The 21134-nt window shown below is 41.4% G+C and overlaps 1 protein-coding gene across 1 annotated transcript in view; it reads left to right on the forward strand.

The window, feature by feature from the left end:
- Window positions 1-20898, forward strand: part of LOC116869619 (circumsporozoite protein-like) — a 528805-nt gene extending 507907 nt beyond the window's left edge. Inside the window, exon 4 of the mRNA XM_032860907.1 lies at window positions 20665-20898. Within this exon, the coding sequence (XP_032716798.1) occupies window positions 20665-20898 (234 nt within the window). The remainder of the gene's footprint in view (window positions 1-20664) is intronic.
- Window positions 20899-21134: the final 236 nt, after the last annotated feature.

Here is a 21134-nt window from a genome sequence, read left to right on the forward strand (position 1 = left end):
AAAAAAGTAAATATAAAACGTGTCCATTAGAGATCAATGCTTTGGAGAAAATTAAAAGGTAGTATTTGTTCTCCATTTCTATGTAGCAAATCACCACTAACCTAGCAGCTTGGAATAAGACAGATTCATCTCAGAGTTTCCTTTGGTCAGGAGTCTAACATGGCATACCTGGCTTCTCTGCTCAGGCAGTCACGTGACTGAAATCAACATGTCTTCCCGGGCTGCCACTACATCTAAGTTGTGGGGTCTTTTTGGATTATCGAATGAATTCAGCTCCTTCCATTTATAGGAAGAAGATCCTTGTTTTAATCTAATGTCTAACAGCAAGCTGTCCTCGGGTCCTAGAAGCCACCTACCATTTCCTGCCAAGTGGTCCTGTTCACAACATGACAGTTGCTTCTTCAAGATCAGCAGGAGAATTTCTCTGTTGCTGCGAAGCTCTTTCTCTTCCTGGGACCTGTAGACTCAGATTTAAAAGGCTTATATGACTAGGTCAGACCTACCCAGATAATCTTCCTTTGGTAAAATCAACTGTGCCATATAACATAACCTGATCAGAGAAGTAAAACCCATTTTCACAGGATTATGCAAGGAGAGTAAACCAGGAGGTGGCGGTCTTGAAGACCATCTTAGAATTCTGCTTACCACACAGAATAAGGGGATAGATAGTTGAGGAGTGGGATGAACATGTGCCATTTTATTAGGATGGATGGGGTAGCTTCTCTGGCAAGTGGCGTGTAAAGACAACTATGATATTTGGGGGGGAGGAGGTATTTTCCAGAATGAAGGACTAGCAAGAGCCATGTCTGGGGAAAGAGTATGCTGAGTGTGTGTTAAGAGACAACAGGGAGGCCAGTAAGGAACAGGGTGATTAAGGGGGAGAGTGAGGGGAGAGATTAGTGGGGGAGGTTCAGGTCCAGAAAAGACCTTAAAAACCATCATAGCAACTGTGGTGATTACTCCAAAGTGTTGTTTCTCTGTGTAACATCATAACTTAAAATTCTAACTTTGGAAAAACAGATATGAAGTTAAAATGCATTTAGAAAAAAATGTGAGCACCAAACCTGAGTACTGGTTAATGGATTGGAATGACTGAGCTTACAGTTGTTGGTGGGAGTTGAGATTGGATGGGGGTGGGGCATGAGAAAGTATATAAGTTCAAAGTTTTCAAAGTATTAACAAAAAATATATATTTTTTCTGTGTGAAGCTTCTGGAGGGAATAAAAGTGTCTGCACACACACACACACACACACACACATACTGTAATACTCACAGAGTGATATTTTCAGTTAGACTAAAAATATGCCGCTTAAAATAAAGACTGTTTCAGTTGCAACTTGTACAAACAAACATGCATGCCTTGCCTAATCTTAACCATGGTTTACTGAATATATATATTAGTTTATGGATTTGATCCTACAAAGTTGGGACTTCTGATGTGACAGGAAATGTGAGATTAGCTTCTTTAATGGGGCCACATATGTTTCCTTTTATGACTGCCAAACCCAATCTGCTGTATCTAGTTAGGCATCCCAAAGACAAAGAAAAAAAGAAAAATCTTCAACATCAACTCGGCAAGTCAAGCTTTCTGCCAGAAAGGGTTACTGAGGGGTAATGTGCAAGCCATTTTGCGATATTGGCAGTTTCTCACTATGGAGATACAGATTATCCCCATCCATCTTTCCTCCTCACCGCAGCAACTTTAAAAGTAATGTGCTGAATATCCAGGCGTTTCTCAGACACTTACCTGGATGTCTCAGTTGCTGCTCCAAGATCTGACAAGTCCTCTCTCTCTTAGAGCTGCTTTTCTGCTAAATCCCCTCCGAGCCGACAGAGACACCATCTGCTCCACGAGCAGTGACAGAGGCATCACTGAAACTCTTATACTGGTTTTATTCCAACATCCAAACAATAGCTAATTTACTTCTGAAGCAGCTTACTGCTCCTAAAGCTCCTCATTTAAGCTCCCGTCTTCCCTCCTGTTAATAGGGTTAATTTCTGCAACCTCAAGGCAGATATTTTAGAAACAGCCTTTCATTGACTTGCCTTCCCTTGGCCATTAGTGATGGCCAAGAGTGAATGACCTTCAGGCCAGATACTTTCCTCATTTTGTCAGTAGAAATTATGGAGATTGGGAAGAAGAATGGATCAGGGAGAGGCCAAAAGAATTCTTAGAAAACAATGGCTTCTCAATTCTCACTGTCCTCCCTGATGCATCACAGACAGCAGCTTATTGCCCAGCCCAGTAAATCCTCAAAAGGGAAACATGACTCTCCAGCGACCTTCCCCATAAATTTTCTTTTATCTCTCACTCTCATTTATTTCAAGCATTTTGTTTGAGGGGGCGGACCCTTCTGATCAGTTCTGCTTCTGAAATTTATCCATTCAGTAGAAGGCAATGTCGCAAAGATGATGAAGAACGTGCGTTTTGGGGTTGGAGATATTTATTTTTGAAACTTAGTCTCACCATTCACTTGCCCCAGCCCTAGAGTCCTCAGTGATGACTTCACACATTGTCGTGGTGATGTATTAATAATATGCACCAAGAGATGGGCCATGATTCACTGCATGTGCATGTATGTGGTATATATATGTATGTAACACAAACATGCACACACACATCAAGTAAACTGTGCTTCTCTGCAAGTTTACTTGACTCCTTCCCTGATACTCCTCTCAGAGCCTATGCATTTCTCCCTCATTCTATGGAAGCTACATAGACTACTGAGCACACTCTCAGTCGATTATACCTTAAGGAAGAGAAGAGATGAAGGAAACTGCCATTATGCACAGCTCTAGGTCAATTATACCTATTTGATAATCACAAAAATATAAATGTCTATGTCCACATATACAGTATACTATATATGCACACAGGTATATGAATTTACATGTCTACTCCTAAACCCTTTAAAGCACATTTCCCATATTTGCCAGAGTCATTTCTAGAGTGAACTGGATTAGTGGCAGCACTGGAAAAAAACAAAGAAACTTAGAAAGGTCTTATTTTTGTTTAGGACTACAGAGCGAGATATGATTGCCAAACACTTGTAAAATGATAATTATACTCCACTAGTGATATTCCCTTAAAAGGGAATTTGCTAGTTAGAAGTAACTAACCAACTTTCTCCTTTGTTTCTGCATTAGTCTGCTCAGGCTACCCCAACAAAATATCATAGACTGGATGACTTAAAACAACAGGAGATTTATTTCCCACAGTCTTGGAGTCTGGGAAGTCCAAAGTCAAGGTGCAGGCCAATTCATTTCCCTGGGGGGCCTCTCTTCTGGCTTTCAGATGGTTGCCTGGCTGTGTGCTTACATGGTGGAGAGAGAAAGAGAGAGAGAGAGAGAGAGAGGAAGTAAGCTCCTTGGTGTCTCTTTTTATAAAGACGCTAAGACCATCATGAGGCCCACCTCATGAGCTCATCTACCTCATTACCTCCCAAAGACCTCATCTCCAAATATGATCACACTGGCTGTTAGGGCTTCAAAAATTTGAATTTTGGGGAGGAAGTAATTCAATCCATAGCAGTCCCATACTTGAAAATAGACTTTTCCCTGTAGATGACCCCAGGCCTTTGTTCTTAGCCTTCTGATTCTCTTTATTTATTATTTATTTATTTTTTTACCTGGGTCCTCAGAAACACTATCTTTTAAGGTAATCTTAGCTATTTTGCTTTTGTCTTGGTGCCTGGTCAAAAATATGCTTCTCTAGCCTATAATTCTATAACTTTATACTTAGACCTGGTCATCTTTGTTTCTGTAGGGTATTTACAACTGGATATTCTGTAGGTATTTGGAACAAAATACTGATAGGTATATTAATATTTCTACCCAAACCCATTTTTCTTCTTCCCTGTCGATCTCATCAATACCACTGTTTTACACATTCACCATCTCTGTGAGCTTTTCCTCCTCCCTTGGAGTTACAAAATTGGTTGTTTTCTATCAGCATATAAAGACATGTGTAAATTGAGCCAAAGCCTCTCCTTTTGTTGCTTATTTTCATTGCATTATGCTAGTTGCTGGGAAAAGTACAATCTAAAAAAAAAAAAAAAAAAGTTAAGAGTCTAGAACAGTGTTCAGCAAACTATATCAAGCCAGATCTAGCTCCCTGCTTATTTTTACAATTGAAATTTTATTGTCACTCAGTCATACCCATTTTTTTTAAAGATTTTATTTATTTATTTGTCAGAGAGATAGAGGGCGCACAAGTGGGGGAAGCAGCAGGCAGAGGAAGAAGCAGACTCCTCACTGAGCAGGCGGCCCCCCCACTCAATTTCAGAAGTCATGACCTGAGCCTACAGCAGATGTTCAACTGACTGAGCCACCCAGACGTCCCAGTCATACCCATTCTTTCACAGAATATCTGTGGCTGCTTTCACCCTCCAATGCCAGGTTAAATAATTAGTACCTAAATTTTATGGCCCATAAAGACTAAAATACTTACTATCTGGCCCTTTATAGAAAAAGTTTGCCAACCCTGATCTAAAAGGCTATGGAATGTGTGTGTGCACATGTGTGTACATGTATGTGTCTAAATGTATGCCTAAATACATATTCTAACACTTTTGAAGATTTATTTATTTCTTTATTTATTTGAGAGAGAGAGAGAGAGAGAGTAGAGAAAGGGGCAGAGGGAGAGGTAGAGAAAGAATCTCAAGCAAGTTCCATATCCAGCTCGGAGCCCAGTGTGGGGCTTTATCTCATAACCCTGAGATCCTCCTGATCTGAGCCAAAATCAAGAGTTGTTTGAGCAGACTGAGCACTCCTTAACAGTTTTAAATTTAGATATACCTGTGACACACACACACAAACATGATATAAGTTCCAAAATGATGTGATAATAAAGATGAGGGAACAGTTAATATCTGCTAAAGGACTGCAATGGGGTAAGAGTTCACTAGCTCAGATTTCAGTAGAACACTTGAAAATAATTTTTGTAGCAAGAGGACGGGGAGTAAGGCCAGTTCTTTCAACAAACATTTACTGAGTATCTACTGCTATATTCAAATGGATGGAAAGTTTACTCAGGGTGACAATCTGTCACTTCTTTGTGCCTTCTATAGGACCTGGCAGTGTCTTGCACGTGTTGACAATAAACACCTGTTATTTAATTAGCTGAGGAAATAGTTGTAACAAATACACCATAACATCCTACACTATCAACCATAACAATACTAAGGAGACATTAAGTTTTGGCATTATTTCTTGGAGAAGATGCATTGGAGAGGTATTATAATCAAAGTTACATGATGGGTAGGACAGTCCTTGAGTAATGATTACCATTTAAAATAACAAAACAGGGGCACCTGGGTGGTTCAGTCAGTTAAGTGCCCCACTCTTGATTTTGGCTCAGGTCATGATCTCAGATTGTGAGACTGAGCCCTGCCTTAGGCTCTCAGCTGGGTGTGGAGCCTGTTTGAGGTTCTCTCTCTGATTCTCCCTCTGCCCCACTCCCCTCCCCATTTGTGGCCGCATGTCTGTGGGCACATGTGTGTGCATGCTTTCTTCTTCTCTCTTTCTCTCAAAAATAAATAAATAAATAACCCAAAACAAACAAAAAAATTAAGATTCATTTGTGACTCTATCCTTAATTCTGACACTTAGTCCAGTTTTTGTTTTTGTTTTGCTTTTTTTTTCAATCTGTGATGATTTTTATGGAGTGCATTGTTTGCTTTAGAATGAAAACTCAGTAAGTGGTACTAATATTAGAATGAGCTTGATGCCAAGGGCAAACTACACCTGGTACTTTGCCATACTTTGCAGCATGGAAACAGTAATAGAACTTTCCACTAATAAGCCATTCCTTACATCTTTGGCCGATGGGAATTAATTTTTTCGATACTAAGCCTAATTGAATTAGCTCATCACCTGAAGCTTATACTAATAACTTTGGTGATAGCCTTAAGCTTTCTGCCTTCTAAACTCAGTTCATTTGCATGGTTGTAGTTACTGATAGACTTCCAATTCTCCAGCCTGTTGCTTTCTGGTGAACTCTAGGCCCATAGTTCTTTACACTGCAGACACACAGACATCTCAACACCAAAAGGTTGAAAATTGAGTTTATTGTCTTTGAGGATTAGCTAGGACACCACCCTACTTCCTGATGATAAACACCTCTGTTTGCTCCCTAAATTAACTGACGACTGTATCTTCATTCACCTGGGAATCACCTGTGATTCTTCACACCTTTCCGCCCATTCCTTATTTCCAAAAGTCCTAATGACAGTCTCTACTAAATATATCCCAAATCTAGACCTTGCTTCAGGTTATTATCGCCTCTATTCTGTACTATCACCTCTATTCTTTACCTTCCTAATCAAACCCTACCCTTTGGTCTGATCCCACCCCCATCCATTTTCCAGGGACTTCCAGAAAACAATTTGCTTACATGGAAATCTAATCATTCACCCATCTTAGTTACCCTTTACTCTTGGGTAAAAACTTAGACTCCTAAAATCCTTCTGGATTTTGCCCTCCCTATCCTTCCAGGCTTTTTTTTTTTTTTCTTTTCCAGTTCCTGGACCCTTTCCCCAAAATAGCCGCAGGACACACTGCTCTTCTTTTTAACTCTGGACCCACTGATTTTCTCATGTTAACCCTGCTCTCTCTTGCCCCAACCTTCACACAGTCAGGACCATGCTTTTAGTATCTTCATCTTCTCTTCATCTAGAATACTCCTCTATCTTTCAGATACTGTTTTAAAGATCTATTTATTTGAGAGAGAGAGAGAGGGTGCAAATGCGGGCATGCATGAGTGGGGGGTGGGGTAGAGGGAGAGAAACCTCGGACTCCCTGCTGAGCAGAGAGCTCCCACACCCTCACATGGGGCTCCATCCCAGGACCCTGAGATCATGACCTGAGTCAAACCAAGAGCCAGATGCTCAATGGACTGAGCCACACAGGCGTACCTCTTTCAGATACTGTTTTAAATACTACTTCTTCCAATTTATACCCAGCAGTATACACAGCCTCCCTTACAACTTCTTCCTCTGCTGCCACATTATGGTAGGTCCCCCTGCTGTATATTCCCGTTTTACTACATTTTACTTCCCCATGAAAACAATCATATCACTATTTATGTGTTTATGCAAATGTTTGTCTCCCTTGCTAATTATTCATCTCTATTAATTTCTTTCTCATAGTTGTAGTCCCAGCCTTTACACAATACTTGGCCCATTGTAGGCCTTCATTAAATAAGGGTTTAATGAGTGAATGGCTGGATGATTCATGTGGAACATCTGCAGGGTGCTAGACGTGGTAGAGATAAGAAGATTATTAACTCCTGCCCCAGCATCACTTCATGGTCTAGCACTGCAATTCCTCTTAAAACAGATGAACTAGCTTACCTCTTGACGTTAAGCTATTAAAAGACTTGTAAGAATCATTTTCCATTTATCTTATTGTCATTTTTATAGGCTAATTTCATTTTGGGGAATCAGCCCATTCTAGTCTTCAGTTACTCTGGGGCTGTGGGACTGTCCCCCGGGGATGTTCTATGTGACTTTAACTTCCAACACACTCAGGCAGAAGCAATAGTGTGGTTGGGCTCATTGAATGTGCATTGAGCCAGGAATTAGCTGTAAAGTGACTTTTAGTGTGGAAAAGAAAAATAAGTATTAGAATCAATTACTAAGATATAAAGAAATTAGCCTTTGCTAGATTGATTTTTTTTTTCCATTTAGAAGGTAAGAAAGGAATACTAAAAGGAAAGGAGGGAGGGAGGAAAGAAGAGAAAGGGGAAGGAAAAAGGGGGAGAGGGAAGGAAAGAAGTCTTTCACAAATTCTAGTCCCTAAAGTTATGTGTTTGTACAGTGTTAAAAATAAAAAATTAAGTAGTCACATTTTAATTCAACAATAATCAGTAGTAACATCTAATGAATACGAGACATTCTATTAAATGTTTTGTTAATTTATTTAACCCCAATGCCAATCTTATGAGGTAGATTCTCTTATCAGTCCAGCATCACAGAAAAGGAAACTGAGGCACAGGAAGGGTGAGTGGGAAAAACATACTGGTCCTGGGAGTTTCCTTTACAACTCACACAAAACATATTACTTCTGATACTTCTGGTCACCAAATATGTGGAGGTTTTCCCCAAAGCAAGCGATTTGGTGCCATGAGGTGGGTGTCCCACAGTTTTTTTTTTTTTTTTTTAAATTTATTTGACAGAGATCACAAGTATGCAGAGGCAGGCAGAGAGAGAGAGAGGAGGAAGCAGGCTCCCCGCTGAGCAGAGAGCCCGATGCGGGGCTCGAACCCAGGACCCTGAGATCATGACCCCAGCTGAAGGCAGAGGCTTTAACCCACTGAGCCACCCAGGCGCCCCGGGTGTGCCACAGTTTAAGTCAATTCTGACACTGTCTCCGTGGACACAGCATCAGATCCCACCAGACTGCTGCCCCCACCCACACCCCCAGCACCACACACACACACACACACACACACACACACACAAAAGCTTCAGATGCCAGTTGTAAGTCTAGAGCTGTCACCTGTGCTTCTGACCAATCGGCTATTGATCAGAAGTCCTCATGCCCCTCTCCTCAGGTTTGATTAATTTGCTAGAGCAGCTCCCAGAACTCAAGAAAAGAGTTTACTTACTACATTATCAATTTTTTATATATAAAATGATATGATAAAGGATTACATATGAACATGCAGATAGCAGAGACGCATAGCCCACTCTCTGACCGCCAGCACCCCCACATGGTCACCAGCCTGAAGCTCCATCACCCAAACACCTCACTTTCAGGATTTTATGGAGGCTTTACTGCATTGGCATGACACTCATGAACTCCATCTGCACCCCTTCCCTTCTCTGGAGAATGGGGTTGGGGCTGAAAGTCCCAAACTTCGAATCATGGCTTGGTCTTTCTGGTGACCAGCTCCCCTCCGGAGGCCCTCCAAGCGTTGCCTCCTTAGAACAAAAGATCCAGCCATCACCTAGGAAATCCCAAGGGATTGAGGAGTTTTGTCCCAGGAACCAAATATTAGAACAAAAGTTGCTCCAAGTATTCTTATCACTTAGGAAACCACAAGGGCTTTATGAGCTCTGGGCCAGGAACCAGGGATAGAGATAGAAACCAATGTACAGATTTTCTGTTCTTTCATCTCCAAGCCCCAGTCTCTGGCCACGGACCCCTCACAGCAAAATGACATGCAACTCAAAAGATACCGGCATGGGATTAGAATCCCATTTAGCCATTCATCATTAGTCCAGTTCATCCTCACGTTGTATGAAGAATGTCTCCCTGGGCAAGGCCACTCAGGGTTGCAGGCTTCCGTTTGATCTTGTCAGGTTCCAAAAAGCAGGAGTGGTCTCAGCAAACAGCTGTCTTCGCCTGTGCAGGCCTGTTCGGGCATCTGTTATAACTGAGCTCGGACAATAATCATCTCTTGCACTCAGCCTCTTTCACGGTTAATGTAATAGCAGATTTCCTCTTTGCATAACTGTTTATTCATTCTTTTACCGTCAACTGCTATTCCTTCTACTCTGCATTTTTACTGCAAATCTTCCACCTTTGGGAGGCACATTAAGTTCGACCACCGTGTGGGTCTAGGTTGCAGGCAGCAAAGCCAGTCAGGCAGCCGTTCAGCAGCTGTCCACTCCCGTTCAGGGAGGTGAGGGGGCAAAGGTGCAGAATTAGAGGGCTATTTGTCACCCCCCCAGCCAATATGGCGTCATTCGCCGTTGGCCCCAGGTAAGCTGGGTGCAGGAAAAGGCACATCCTGCATGGTCAGGCCATGAGAAATTCTGACATAAGTGTTTAAAAACACAGTAACATGGCACCTGGGTGGCTCAGTTGGTTAAGTGACCGCCTACAGCTCAGATCCCTGGAGCGGAGGGATCAAGTCCCACATCAGGCTCCCTGCTCAGCGGGGAGTCTGCTTCTCTCTCTGAACCCTCCCCTCACATGCTTTCATTCTTACTCTCTCTCTCAAATAAATAAATAAAATCTTTAAAAACAAACAAACAAACAAACAAACAAACGTAGAAACAATTGCTGGCTTAGGAACCAATCCTGTCTCCAACACTTAGAGCTGCTGTCAGGGTTGTGTGACCATTCCCTCAGGTGGGGCAGGGGCAGGGGGCGAGGCAGGGAATAAAAGTTGAGGTGACATGGGGAAGAAAGAAAAAAAAAAAGTACAATCATTATACTAGTCATCTCTCCTCTTAGCAAGAGCTGCAGAGTCATACCAGTATTCTAAGGGTATGGGAATTTACCAAAGTGAAAAAGCTTAGGAGAGAACAGTGCCTGACTTTGGCCTACTGGATTCCTTTCCTGGAGAAGTATGTGAGAGCATCTGCGAGAGTGTGAAATTTCCTCTCCATTTGCATTCATGCCAGAAACCCTCTTTCCAACCTCCCAAGTACTCTCAGTCATTCTTTTAATTTGTACTCTGTAGTGGTCAGAGTTTTTTCTTCCTCTAGCCTAACAGGGGTTTACTAGTTACTATGTGGCCATTCCCAGGGTCTAAGAGAGCATCTGATTAGTCAGGATGGGCTGGTGACTACCTGGTCCCATCAGATGCTAGTGACTGGGGGACTCACGTAGTATGATCTGCTGGTCTAGGGATAGTCTTCAGCAGGGGCTAGGATCCCACCAGGGGGTCTGGCAAGAGCCCTCAAATGGGTCTGCAGAGCATACAGAATGTTCTATCACGTTCCACCCTTTGAAGTTTTAAAGCTAGACAATAACAATAGCATGAAGTGCCAGAAAGCACCATGTTTTATGATCATTTTATAAAAACGGTCTCTGATAAGCAAAGCAAATCACTCAGGCCCTTTATATTTACAAGTCATGAAAGAAGCGATGTTAGAAAAATCAAGACAGTCCCCCTGTCAGGGAAGCGACAATAACAGTAACAAGAAGGCCTCATTTTCCTCAGAGAAGCTGGTCTGTGGAGACCAAGCAAGAGACTCATCTTTGAGGAATGTTACAAAAGATAGTACGTCAGAGAAGAGAAAACTTTTTTTCTGTTCCTCCGAGGGCGATGGGGTGTGAGAAGAACTTAGAAGTTGTTCCCCGTTTCCTTGGGCAGCCTCCTTCCTTTTGAGTGTCATGATTTAGATCCATTTGAAAGGATTTATTTGAAAGGAGCTTCTTATACCATCGGGGCAGTTTGTCTCTCTCTCCCTCGCTTGCCCAGCCTTTGTAAATGAACAAAGTAACCACTTGTCCCACACGGGGTGCAAAGAGAGGCTTGGTGTGGGTTTTGCTGTCCATTCAGGCTCTGTTTTCTGCTGGTTGTAAGTGAAATCTTTAGAAACCTCACAGCGGGAATCCTTTGCTTGGGGCACGGGGTGGGGAGGGAACTTTGAAAAACCTATTGAAACTCTGAGAGCCCTTGGGTAGAAACTGTTCTTTTTAGACTTCCTCAGGGGCAGTACAGGGAAATAAACACACACAGGAAATCATTTAGCCTCTCTGTGAACTTCATGTTGACATTTGCTTACTAAAAAAGTTCATTGTGGGTTCTTATGAAACTGATGCATGTGTGTGTATATATACATGTGTATGTGTGCGTGGGTGCACATGCATGTAGATGTGTATATAAATATTTACTAATTCTCCCTTATTACAATGTTGGTAATGTGATACTAAAAATAAAATGAACAGTTGGGGAAAAAAAGAATGACACGAAAAATATTGGTGTGGTTCCATTTACAACACTGTGCTTGTGGAGTCAAAGCTAGATAAATGTCGTATTTCTGAATTTCTAATTCAATCTGCTGATTGCCATCGCTCATGGGTACTTGGTCATGTTTTCTGCTTACTGGCTGACCCAAAACATCTTTTTAGGTGTAATGTTTGGTACACGACTTTTATCTTTACTTACATGATGCTTGCTTTAGAATGGAAACAACTTTAAAATCTTCAATGAAGGGTCACGGAATCCCTAATGTCAGTGGGAAATGCTGATTTTAAAAAGCAAAAGGGGGGGGATGCCTGGGTGTCTCAGCGGGTTAAGCCTCTGCTTTCGGCTCAAGTCCTGGGATCAAGGCTTGCATCAGGCTCTCTGCTTGACAGGGAGCCTGCTTCCCCCTCTCTCTCTGCCTGCCCTCTGCCTACTTGTAATTTCTCTCTCTGTCAAATAAATAAATAAATAAATAAATAAAATGTTAAAAAAAAAAAAATCCAAAGGAGAACAATAAGTACATTCTACAGGTGAAAATGAAGGTACATGGACAAAGAAAAAGTATACCAGTGCCCCAAAAGCAATCATTTGGTTGTTAGGATGGGAAATGCACTCAGATGAGTGAAGGCAAACAGGGAGTCACCAGAATGGTTCACAGGATTCCCATGAAACATATTACAGGCCTCGTGGAAACCAGAAAGCTCTTGGTTTCTCTCTCTATCCGGGTCATGTGATCTCAACCCTGCTTCTTTCTGCACATCTGTTCCTTTCACTATGCATAGTCAGGGGTCATTTAATTGCAATTTCTACTCAAGATCTCCTAAGCAGGAAAGAAGGATTTAATATCTGGACACAGTAATATCTTATGGAACTGGGATCAGGAGTACAGCCAATGTTGCAAGAGACCACAGCCAAAAACTATAAAAGTCACCCAGAACTGAAATGTTCCTTTCATGTCGTTTAAGTAAGAGTGTCTCTTACTTCTTGCCTCTGTTACTATCCATAGGTTGTTTTTCCCTCTTCCTCCCCACCAGCCCCACTAGCCCTCTGAAGGCCTTGGTTTGTTTCTATATCCATACAAACAAACACCATTTCTACCTTTACATCCCTTCTGAGTTCAGGTGCCCAGTGGAGGCTTATGAGTCGTCAGATGACAATTCCGTATTTCCGGGAGAAGTCATCTGATTGGCCCAAGGTGGGTCTGGTGACTACCTGGTTCAACCAGACTCAGGTTGGGCAGGAGGTCGGGGGCTGCAGTTAACCTGGGATGACCATGTTTGTACAGGCATACTCTGTGGTCAGCCGGAGCCATGGGAAGACTGGCAGGGCTGGTAGACTAGTGGAGCACATCTACTACAATAATTATTATGGGGCTCTGCTCTATTACTACATACAAGTACATTGTATGCATTTCAAAAGTATTATAAAGAATATAAATTCCCCTTAAGACAACTTTGGCAGCATTTTTAGGTTACCATTGGAATATACTTAAAGAAATTTCAGTTTAAATTCATTGAGTGTGTTTCTAGAGTTTCCTTGTAATTTCTTCCTGCTGAGGAGGACATTCACTTATGGAGACTAAGAAACTTTTAAAGGAGGCATATGTAGGCAGTATGAGTTGGTTATCGTGTCATCGCCGATCATTGAACTTGAGTTAACTTTAGAGCATTACATGTAATAATGATATTACCAGCAGGGAAAGGTGACATTATTTTGTAATAGTAAGTGATGCTTATGCCTGCATCCCACAACCATTGTGTGCTCTTTGGGATCATTGACTTTCTCTATATATTCATATCAACTTCTACCTTTAATGGTTTCTCTCTTAATCTCTATTTTAGAGTGCAGTATGTGCTTCATTCCTAACCTTATTTTTTGGAGATGACAAGTGGTTAATTGCATAATCAGCCATACTTCTGCATCCTTTGACTCTTCAGTCCTTAGCTCTGTATCTTTCCTAGCTGTGTCTTCAGGCTAGTTGCCTAAACATTGTATACACCTCTGTCTTCAGGAAAATGTGGATAATAACACCTAGGTCATCAAATGTTCCGAGGATTCAGAGACAATGTCTAAAACACACGTAGCTGTAAATGCTCTGTAATAAACATAGCTATAATGCTTAACTCTCAGAGAGGTGGTTGCAGGAGCTACCACTGGTAACCACATAACATTCTCCCAACCCCATCTTTGGCTCATCTTTGATCTCAACACTCTAACTCAACTACAATGGAGGGTTCTTATCCACCAAGCACCAATGGCATCCTACCTGTCTTTAACTGTGTGTTTTTCAACTCTGCCCCAGGCTCTCCTTTGATACCAAGGAAGTTTATTCTCCCATGTCCAAACATAGCTTGGAAGTGCTAGCAGTGATCATTTCCTTGAGGGCAACCCTTACCCACTGGGTGACAGAAGCGAGTCCACCAGGGCTCTAACCTCTCATCTCTCCTTGGACAACTCTGGGTGGCATTTTGAACACTTCTCAAATGTCTCAGGAGACTTCTCTTATTGTTGCTTTATAGCATAGCTCGCAATAACATACAGTGATGGTGTATCCTCATTTTCTGAGCCAGTCTCACTGTTCCTTTCCTCCTGATTTTTCTAATTAGCCCCCCACCCCCCAAAAAAAAACAAAACAGAAAGCAAAACACCAAACCAGTCCTTGCCTTAGAGTCTGTTTCAGAGAGAATGCAAACCGAGATGTGGAAGAGGAGGATGGATTACGGAGCACCCAGTCGGGGTGTGAGTCCACTCAACTGCTTAGTGGTTCTATATCCTTACATTTTTAAATTATCTCATTTTTCTTCCACATCAGTTTCCTTGCCTATAAATGCAGATAATAATAGTAACTACCTTATAATATTGTTATGAGCGACACATGCATTACCACAATGTAGATATAAAATGTTTAGAACAGTGTCTGAGAAGTAGTAAGTTGCATGTAATTGCTACCTCTTAGTATGCCCTTGTAGCACACACTCAGTTGTGTCTGGAAATCTTAGTGTTATTGCTTTCTTCCCTATTGCATTTTTTTTTTTCTTGTGCAGCTTCCTTCTGCCCCTCCCTTTATCTTTCTTTTGTTTGCTAGTGCTGACTGAGTAGAGCCAACAGCAAGTGCTCCCTGGAGCTCTGTAATTTCTGGAAGCATGTAAGAAGGCCCTTTTTTTTGTGCTGTGCTCCATTTTTCTTGCTCCAACAGCCCTGACCTCTGATCTGTTGGCAGACACCAAATGATGCTGCCAGCTCCTGGTTATTCAGATGCTCTTTATCCAGACTCTTTGCTCTTCTCTCTGGCTGCCTGCCTTTTGGCTATTAGATTCTCTCTGGCATTGCTCTCAGAGGGTAGACCAAGAAGGGAAAAGATAGCAGAACTCAGACTAGCCAATTATGAGGTCTAGAAAATTAGGACTTTTAGATCATTGAGCTTCAGCTTTATGAGACATTTCTATCCTCTACATCCATGGACAATTCAGAATCAGCCTTTTGGAGCCAAAGTATATTTCACTTCGATTGAAATATAAGAAAGACATAAAATGGGCACCTGGGTGGCTCAGTTGGTTAAGCAGCTGCCTTACGCTCAGATCACGATCTCCCTGTCCTGTGATTTAGTCCTGCAACGGGTTGGGGGGGTGGGGTGTCCCTACTCAGCAGGGAGCCTGCTTCTCCCTCCTCTCTGCCTGTCACTTCCCCTGCTTGTGTGCTCTCTCTCTCTCTCAAATAAATAAAAATCTTGAAAGGAAGAAAGAAAGAAAGAAAGAAAGAAAGAAAGAAAGAAAGAAAGAAAGAAAGAAAGGCAGACATAAAATGCACAGATCTCAAGTGTTCACGCCTGATGAGTTCTGGCAAATGTATGCATTCATGTAATGACCACCCAAAATAAGATGGCTAACATTTCCATTACCCCAGAAAATTACCTCATTCCCCTTTCTAATCAATTCTTCTTCACCCCAACCCCCAGCAACCACTTTCTGATTTCTATTGTTCTATGTTTTCCTTCCTTTGAATGTAATATAAATGAAATCGCACATATCTATCCTTCTATTCTTGGTCTTTTTTTATTTGGCATGATCTTGAGACTTACCCATGTAGTTGTGTGTATCAGAAGTTTGTTCTGTTTATTGTTGAGTAGTATTCCATTATATGAAAGCACTTTTTTTTTTTTTTAACCGTTCTCCTCTTGATAAACATTTGAATAAGTTCCAGATTGGGACTATTATGCATAAGGCTACTATGCACATTCTTACACAATATTTTTGTGTAAATCTATTTTCCTCTGGGTAAATAGGGATAGAATTACAAGGTCATAAGTAGAAATAGGCTTAATTTTATCAGAAACCACCAAGCAGAGGACATACAGTCCTCTGTATGTCCTGACAATGTATGAGGTTCCAGGTCCTCCGTAACCTCACCAACATTTAGTGTTGTCAATGGTTTTAGTTTTAGCCACTTGCCTGGATATAAACTGGTATCTTCTTATAGCTTTATTTTATATTTTCCTGATTTTGAGCACCTCTTCACCATGCTTACTGGCCATCTCAGTATTTTCTTTCATGCATTGTCCTTTCAAATCCTTAACAGTAGTGTAGTCAAGCCAATTTGACCAATATTTTTGAGCCCTTTGCTCTCAGTCATGCAAAAGGAAAATTCAAGTGTCTGGGGTTCTATGACAGATATAAAGAATTTCAGGGGGAGCCTGGGTGGCTTAATCTTTAAGAGTCTGCCTTTGGCTCAGGTCATGATCCCAGGGTCCAGGGATCGAGCCCCACATCAGGTTCCCTGCTCAGCAGGAACCCTACTTCTCCCTCTTCTACTCTCCTTGCTTGTGTTCCCTCTCTCACTGTGTATCTCTCTGTCAAATAAATAAATAAATAAATAATCTTAAAAAAAAAAAAAAAAGAATTTCAGGAAGGGGTGCCTGGGTGGCTCAGTCAGTTAAGCTCAGGTGATTATGCTGGGGTCCTGGGATCGAGCCCCACATCGGGCTCCCTTCTCAGCAGGGTGGCTGCTAGTCCTTCTCCCTGTGCCTCTGCCCTTCCACCCATTTGTGTTCTCTCTCTCTCTCTTTCTCAAATAAATAAATAAAATTTTTAAAGATTTAAAAAAAGAAGAAGTTCAGGGAATCATCCACCTAACATTGATGCTATCGATGCTCTGCCCATACTTTCTTGGCACTTACTTTCTCAGAGCATTTTAACAGTCCCATGGGACTCTCTACATCAGAACTTTCTTTTGGCCTATGTGTGGGGCAGGCCAGCTATGCCTGTGCCAGGGAATAATGCTCTCAGTAGTAGCCCTCAGCCAATGATGAATGGGAATCAGGTTAAATACCCCAGCTTCCTTGAACTTCCGATAAGGTAACTCTGAAACATGTTCTACACTGTCTCCCAGAGCCTCTCAATGGAATTGGTTCTCCATAGTGATAACTTATTCAATGATGCAAATGGATTGTCTCATCCTTTCTCTGTCACATTTCCTAATCTCCTACTGATTTTCTCTAGAATCACTTCAAAATGAACAACTTACACTCAAGTTCTTGCATGTTCTTCTGAAGAAATACAATTGAGACACCTGTTCCCAAAGATGTGTGTTGAGATGTGTGACTTGTTGTGTGACAGACTAATTAGGGGATTTGATGAGTTCTACTCATGAAGTCATGGTATTGATTTTCTGGGTACCACACAAATGAAAGAGCCAGAAGAATATGAAAGAAAATCTGTAATGTCACTGTAATGTCAGTGTCAGTGTCAGTAGAAGTGAAAGTCCCTTTGGGTTGGTGGCTGAGTGTTGAAATAGGTTTACCAGAAAAGGTAGAGTCTGGTAGGGTCAAGTGAATTAAGAGCTGGGGAGTACATTCTAGGAAGGAGATAGGTGTGACAGACATAAATCTTGTTTGGAGTAACAATCTATCTGGAGCTTGAGACTATATAGAAAGGAATAAAAAATAAGCCTTGCATTATTGGTTAGGGTTGGAAAGAATGTTCAAGGAGACTAGGAATTTTGGATTTTGTCTCAGAGGGAATGGAGAACTACTGGACATTTTTCATTAGGGAGTAACACCATAAAAGCAAGTTTCTAGGAAAACTAATCTGATGTCATTGTGTAGAGTGAATTGAGGCTTAAGGTAGAAGGTTGTTGATGTAGTTTTAGTGACTTAGATACAAACTGATAAAATCCTAGAACTGGGTACTCATAATGGGAATGGAAAGGACAGCATCAGTTCAAGACCTACGGAAGAGAGTCAATAGAATTTGGTGGCACTAGATAACGGGCTGGAGGACAAATAAATGAGTCACAGGCATTCTAAAGGATCAAAGCAGTTGGTTTCAAAATAATGCCATAATATTAGCAGATATAAAGAAATTGTGGGGAGGTGAAATTTTAGAGTAAAACAATACGCTCATTTAATTTTATACACAGTAACCATTTGTTGTGAGTGATAATTATACATCCATATCCAGCAGATATTTTAAGACTTGGGACTGGAATTTAGGAGAGAATACATACTGTTAAATTACATCAGAGAGTCATCTTCTTAGAATTAATACTTAAAGCTTTGACCATGAATAAGATCACAAAGGAGGTAAGTTAAAAGAATGAATAGCACAGAACTGAAAATTAAGCCCTGGCAAAAGACCTCATTTGGGGAGAGCAAATAGAAAGATAAGGAAGCAGGTGAGACAGGAAGGTACAGTCAGAAGGGTCAAGGAGTCAGAGGGAAAGATGATTGCAGTGATAAGGAGATAAACACTTTCAGAGCCTTCCAAGGGCAAGGGAGATAAAGACTCCTTGAGCTGTGAAAAAGGCAATACAGCAATACCCGATCTTGACCTCATTAGACTCTCAGCCAGGCTGGAGAGCTGAAATTTACATATAGTGGGAACAATACAAAACAATGCAATCACAGACTGAAGTGTTTGAGCCACACTGGGAGGGCTGTGTGAGAGTAGGAAGGCAAGGGCATGGGAACTGGGACCAAGTATGAAGTATAGCTCGAATGTGAGGTTTGTAAAGGAGGGACCAAAAAGAATTTGCAGGAGGAAGACCACCACGAATAAAATCATTGAGGAGAGACTAAAGCAATGTGGGAACGTAATTAAACCAAGAGATGAGTGCATACACAATTTCCAAGAATGTTAAGGTCCAGGAGCTGATCTAAATGTGAAAACTGATAAAGGAACTAACCACGTTTCATCTTGAAGGAGCTAGCCAGAGAACCTACTGAGCTAGTGAGAGTGATTAATGTTAGTGACCATAGATGCAGAGCAGAAAGCCAAGATACTTTCAGGGCCAATGATAGTTTTGTGGGTGAGCTTGTTACTCTTTGAAGTGATAGTATATATCACACATATAACGTGTGATAGTGTATATCACACATATAACATATAAATATGGAACTTCCATACTTAGGACCATGTACAAAAATCCCAAATTTTTTTTTTAAGATTTTTATTTATTTATTTGAGAGAGAGAAAGAGCAAGCATGAGCACGGGAAGGGCAGAGGGAGAGGGAGAAGCTGACTCACCCATCGAGCAGGGAACCCATCCCAGGACCCTGGGATCATGACCTGAGCAGAAGGCAGATGCTTAACTGCCTGAGCCACCCAGGCACCCCACCCAAATCCCAATTTTACAGAAGTCTACTATTGCTTCTCCAACACAGGTTTGTCCTAGGGAGGTAGGCAGCAGTGTCTACCTTCACATTGCTGTACCTGCACATACCATTGAACTATTGAACACTTGGAGAGTACACATGTTTAGTTAGGGTAAGGATGAGAGTAGAGACAGAGGGTTGAAAAAAAAACTTGTCTACGTCAACAAGGCTGTGTTCTCTAGTTTGGGGTTTAAGTATTTTAAGTTGCTTACCAGTGAATCACTGGTTTAAATTTTCTCTTCCCTTTCCAAATATCTTGAGGTTATTATGAGAGAAATAGCCTTGCCTAGAACCTTCCAGTTGCTGAGGCCCTTGCTTTCTTTCAGTTACTCCAAGATGCCCAAACTTGTCTTCAGAAAAGTCATTCCTCTAAGTATCTAATGGTATCAAAACCCGGCCTAATGGGTAACACAATCTCAGGTAGAAGTTTCTTCCCACTAGGTTTCCTGAATATAATGGCGATGAGATTAGCGCATTTTCCTAGTGATTGAGTTGGCATATGCCCATGGATTTATAAATAGAATTTATTGTGGAAGTTGCTGTACTACTTGGGTAAGTAGCTATTGCAATCTGATGATAGAAAATTATTCTCTGAAAAGAAACTATTATATGTCTTATATGTCATGGCCATCTGAGGACAAAGAAGATATGAGTGAGTTTTGTTTTCAGTTCATTCTACCCTATATACAGCTATGAACAACCACGTATATTTAACATTTGGCAAGTTAATAGATATTTTCCTACTTCTCTATTTTTAATTACATGGGTACGGCTGGTTGAGGGTAAATGACGATTTCAAATCCTTCATCATTATGCTGCCATTAGGTAGTAGAATGGTGACATGCTGGAATATGACCAGGTTTCTGTGACGCCTCCCACTGGAGAGCAATAGATTCATGGAATTTGAAGACCATTTAGAGTCAGGGACTAATCTGTGCCTCAGTCCCATCCTCATAAAGTAAGATTTTCGTTTATTGCATTCAGATGAGATTGACGGTCAATTTCTAGGGTGAACGCTTTGATGAGAGAATGTATATGTAAAATCGACAGTATCACCACTGCTGTCACCACTAAAACATATCTCATTTCTGAAGGATGGGGTTGCATGTTGCAACTGGAAAAAAAAAGACAACAACAGTAAGATCCATTTCAGTGAGCCTTTGTGCTTTGTGATCCAGTTAAAATTCTTAACAGTGAGAAAATACTTTTCTCCTAGTCAGTACAATATTTAATGCCTCCCCTTAAGGAATCAGCCATTTGCCTTAACCAGCCAAGACCCGTGGCACAAGAAAGTGCCTACTGCCGTATATAGCTGACTTGGGTTTTATGCAGAGCTGTCTTTACATTGCATTTCTTTCTTCTTGATAGTCTAGCTCCACAGTGAGAGCCTATCAAACAAGTAAGTCCCGAGTGACCATGAGCCCTGGCTTCAGCTCTCAGTGGAACAGCAGCCAACCAGCCTGGAACACATACTCCTTCCCAAGAGCAAGCTTGCACTATCAGTCCCATGCCAGCTATGCCTACTGTACTGGACACCCTGCTGTAAGTACCACCATTTTTCTGTATTTAGCATATTGGATACTTCATGCAGGTACAGCTTGAACCCAGAGTTGGTATCTCTCAATTAACTGGGCAATTTTTTCCAATGCTGTAATTCTTCTAAGGGGAGATTACGCTGCCGTTGAGTAAAAGATGAGCGATAGAGAACATCTTATGTGCTTAAATAACAGATGTTTGGATGATCTTTGCTGAAAACTCATGTTTCATTTAAAGATATTTCTGAGTGAAATAAGTTGGTGGAAGTTCTGGAATGATGTTCCTGTAGAGGTTGAATGTCT

Source organism: Lontra canadensis, unplaced genomic scaffold, assembly GCF_010015895.1.
Source record: "Lontra canadensis isolate GAN:19392208 unplaced genomic scaffold, GSC_riverotter_1.0 scaffold20, whole genome shotgun sequence".
Classification (NCBI taxonomy): domain Eukaryota; kingdom Metazoa; phylum Chordata; class Mammalia; order Carnivora; family Mustelidae; genus Lontra; species Lontra canadensis.